At 43.3% G+C, this 2500-nt stretch overlaps 1 protein-coding gene across 1 annotated transcript in view; it reads right to left on the reverse strand.

The window, feature by feature from the left end:
* Positions 1-1266: 1266 nt before the first annotated feature.
* Positions 1267-2500, reverse strand: part of calml4b (calmodulin-like 4b) — a 6965-nt gene continuing 5731 nt past the window's right edge. Inside the window, exon 6 of the mRNA XM_076733981.1 lies at positions 1267-1614. Coding sequence (XP_076590096.1) covers positions 1517-1614 — 98 coding nt within the window. The 3' untranslated portion in view covers positions 1267-1516. The remainder of the gene's footprint in view (positions 1615-2500) is intronic.

The following is a 2500-nucleotide window of genomic DNA, read 5'->3' on the forward strand; positions in this document are numbered from 1 at the left end:
TACTTAACCCGCCGCGGCTCATGGATGGTTAACAGAGCTAGTTAGCACAGATGTGGTATCCAGTCGGCAAAGTGCCGGTTCTGCTGACCTCTGACCCTAACATCAGCAGATTATTGAGCCGAGCGTTGCTCTGATAGGATGATCAGAATATTTGTCGTGTTGAGGACAGAAAGCAGCTCGGCCTGAGATCTGGATCATTCCCTCAGATTGGTGTTGTTCCCGTGATTTTTGAGTCAGTAAATCTGCGTGGTTTCATTAAAGGGTCCCTGCAGTGAAGGTTCAGTCAGACTGACTGAAGACAAACAGCCAACAGTCGGCTGAGCGATGAACTCTGTTTATGCTGAAGTGCCTCGTATGATGAGAGGACAGGGGACGGGCCGGTGAGGTGAGACTGACGCTTTGTCCTCTGGCTGCTGCGACTCTTTGTGAACAATAATGAAGCAGCTCAGTTCGGCGGAGGCAGCTGAGGTGTCATCACCCCAGCGTCCTCGTGAACAGGTTCAAAGCTGATCCACGCCGTCCTGGAGGCTTCACAGAAAACCACCAGATGTGTCACTGTGAATTACTGCGGGACGGCTCCGGCGTCTGTCTCTGATGGGTTTTCCAAGCATGAAGCTCTGCTAACAGGAAATGACAGGATGGTTCACAGCCAATAATCTTCCCCTTCATAAAATGTTCCAAACCGTGTTTGCACAGTAAATATGTCATCATGCAGAAAGAGAAGATGTTTGCGAAGTGTTTCAGAAACTGTCGGGATATTGCATCTTAAAAACACTAACAGGCCTGAAGGTGGTAAAGCAATGATGTGCTGTAAAGAGACTGATAAGAAACATGTTACAGGACACGATGATATCAAGGTTTAACGCGTCGGAAGGCCTTTAATCGACTCTTTGGCCTGAAGCCACGATGCTGCCTGTTCTCACATGAACGAGAAGGTAACACTGCAAATATTCTGCGTCCTCGATTTCACACCAGAATAAATGAGAAGAGGTTTTTCACTTCGGCTGGAGCCGACGATTCAGTCGGCTCAAAGAGGAACTTTGACAGCAGATCAGCTAATTAAGAGCAGTTAATCTGAAGGAGTTGGTTTAAATCTCTAGCTGAGTCAATTGAAACAAGAACCCTGTGAAGGGTCTCAAAGGGGTCTTAGAGAAGAACTCATCAACCTCCATGATAACGTGCTGTAAGATGATGCTAAAGCCAACAGGTTCCAGGCGAAAGGTACACGGAAAGACATCAGACAAGAACACGGTTAGATTCTGCTTATTTTATTCAAACAGCAGTCAGTAAGTGACATGATGTCAGCTTTGGAAAGAACGCTCGGCGGCTTCTGCTAATCATACGGACATGCTAACGCCTGCAGCTCAGGGCAGAGCCGGTCAACAGACTGTTAAAACCTCAAAGGCTTTCAGGAAGTGATGTCATGACTTTTTAAGGCCCAAACATCATGAAATGCACAGAACACACAATAACTCAGTTCATGTCGTGAAACCAAACGTCCGGCTGTTGTTTGACGTCAGCGCTTTGCACACGAGCGAGTCACCGCTTTTGCGAAGTGCTCGCAGTCGACCCGCCCATCGGCTCCAACTCCCGCCTCCTTCAGCAGCTCGTCCACTGAAACCAGAGCGACACAGCTGCCAATCAATGCCGGTTCAGTGAAGCTGAAAGCGTTTTAAATGCTGTATGTTGTTTTCTGGTATGAATGTCAAACAGCTGTGCACGGTGTTATCATTATGGGATGATCTCATCTCATCTTATCTTATCTTATCTTATCTCATCTCATCTCATCTCATCTCATCTTATCTTAGCTCATCTCATCTCATCTTATCTTATCTTAGCTCATCTTATCTTAGCTCATCTCATCTCATCTCATCTCATCTTATCTTATCTTAGCTCATCTTATCTTAGCTCATCTCATCTCATCTCATCTCATCTTATCTTAGCTCATCTCATCTCATCTCATTTCATCATATCTCTTCTCATCTCATCTTATCTTATCTTATCTTACCTTATCTTATCTCATCTCATCTTATCTCATCTCATCTTATCTTATCTCTTCTCATCTCATCTTATCTTATCTTATCTCATCTCATCTCATCTTATCTCTTCTCATCTTATCTTAGCTCATCTCATCTTATCTCTTCTCATCTCATCTTATCTTAGCTCATTTCATCTCATCTGATCTTATCTCATCTCATCTCATCTTAGCTCATTTCATCTTATCTTATCTCATCTCATCTTGTCTTATCTCATCTCATCTCATCTCATCTTATCTTATCTTAGCTCATCTCATCTCATCTTATCTCTTCTCATCTCATCTTATCTTATCTTATCTTATCTCATCTCATCTTAGCTCATTCCATCTCATCTTATCTTATTTTATCTCATCTCATCTCATCTTAGCTCATTTCATCTCATCTCATCTTATCTCATCTCATTTCATCTTATCTCTTCTCATCTCATCTTATCTTAGCTCATCTCAGCTCATCTCATTTCATCT

Source organism: Chaetodon auriga, chromosome 6 (genome assembly GCF_051107435.1).
Source record: "Chaetodon auriga isolate fChaAug3 chromosome 6, fChaAug3.hap1, whole genome shotgun sequence".
Classification (NCBI taxonomy): Eukaryota; Metazoa; Chordata; class Actinopteri; order Chaetodontiformes; family Chaetodontidae; genus Chaetodon; species Chaetodon auriga.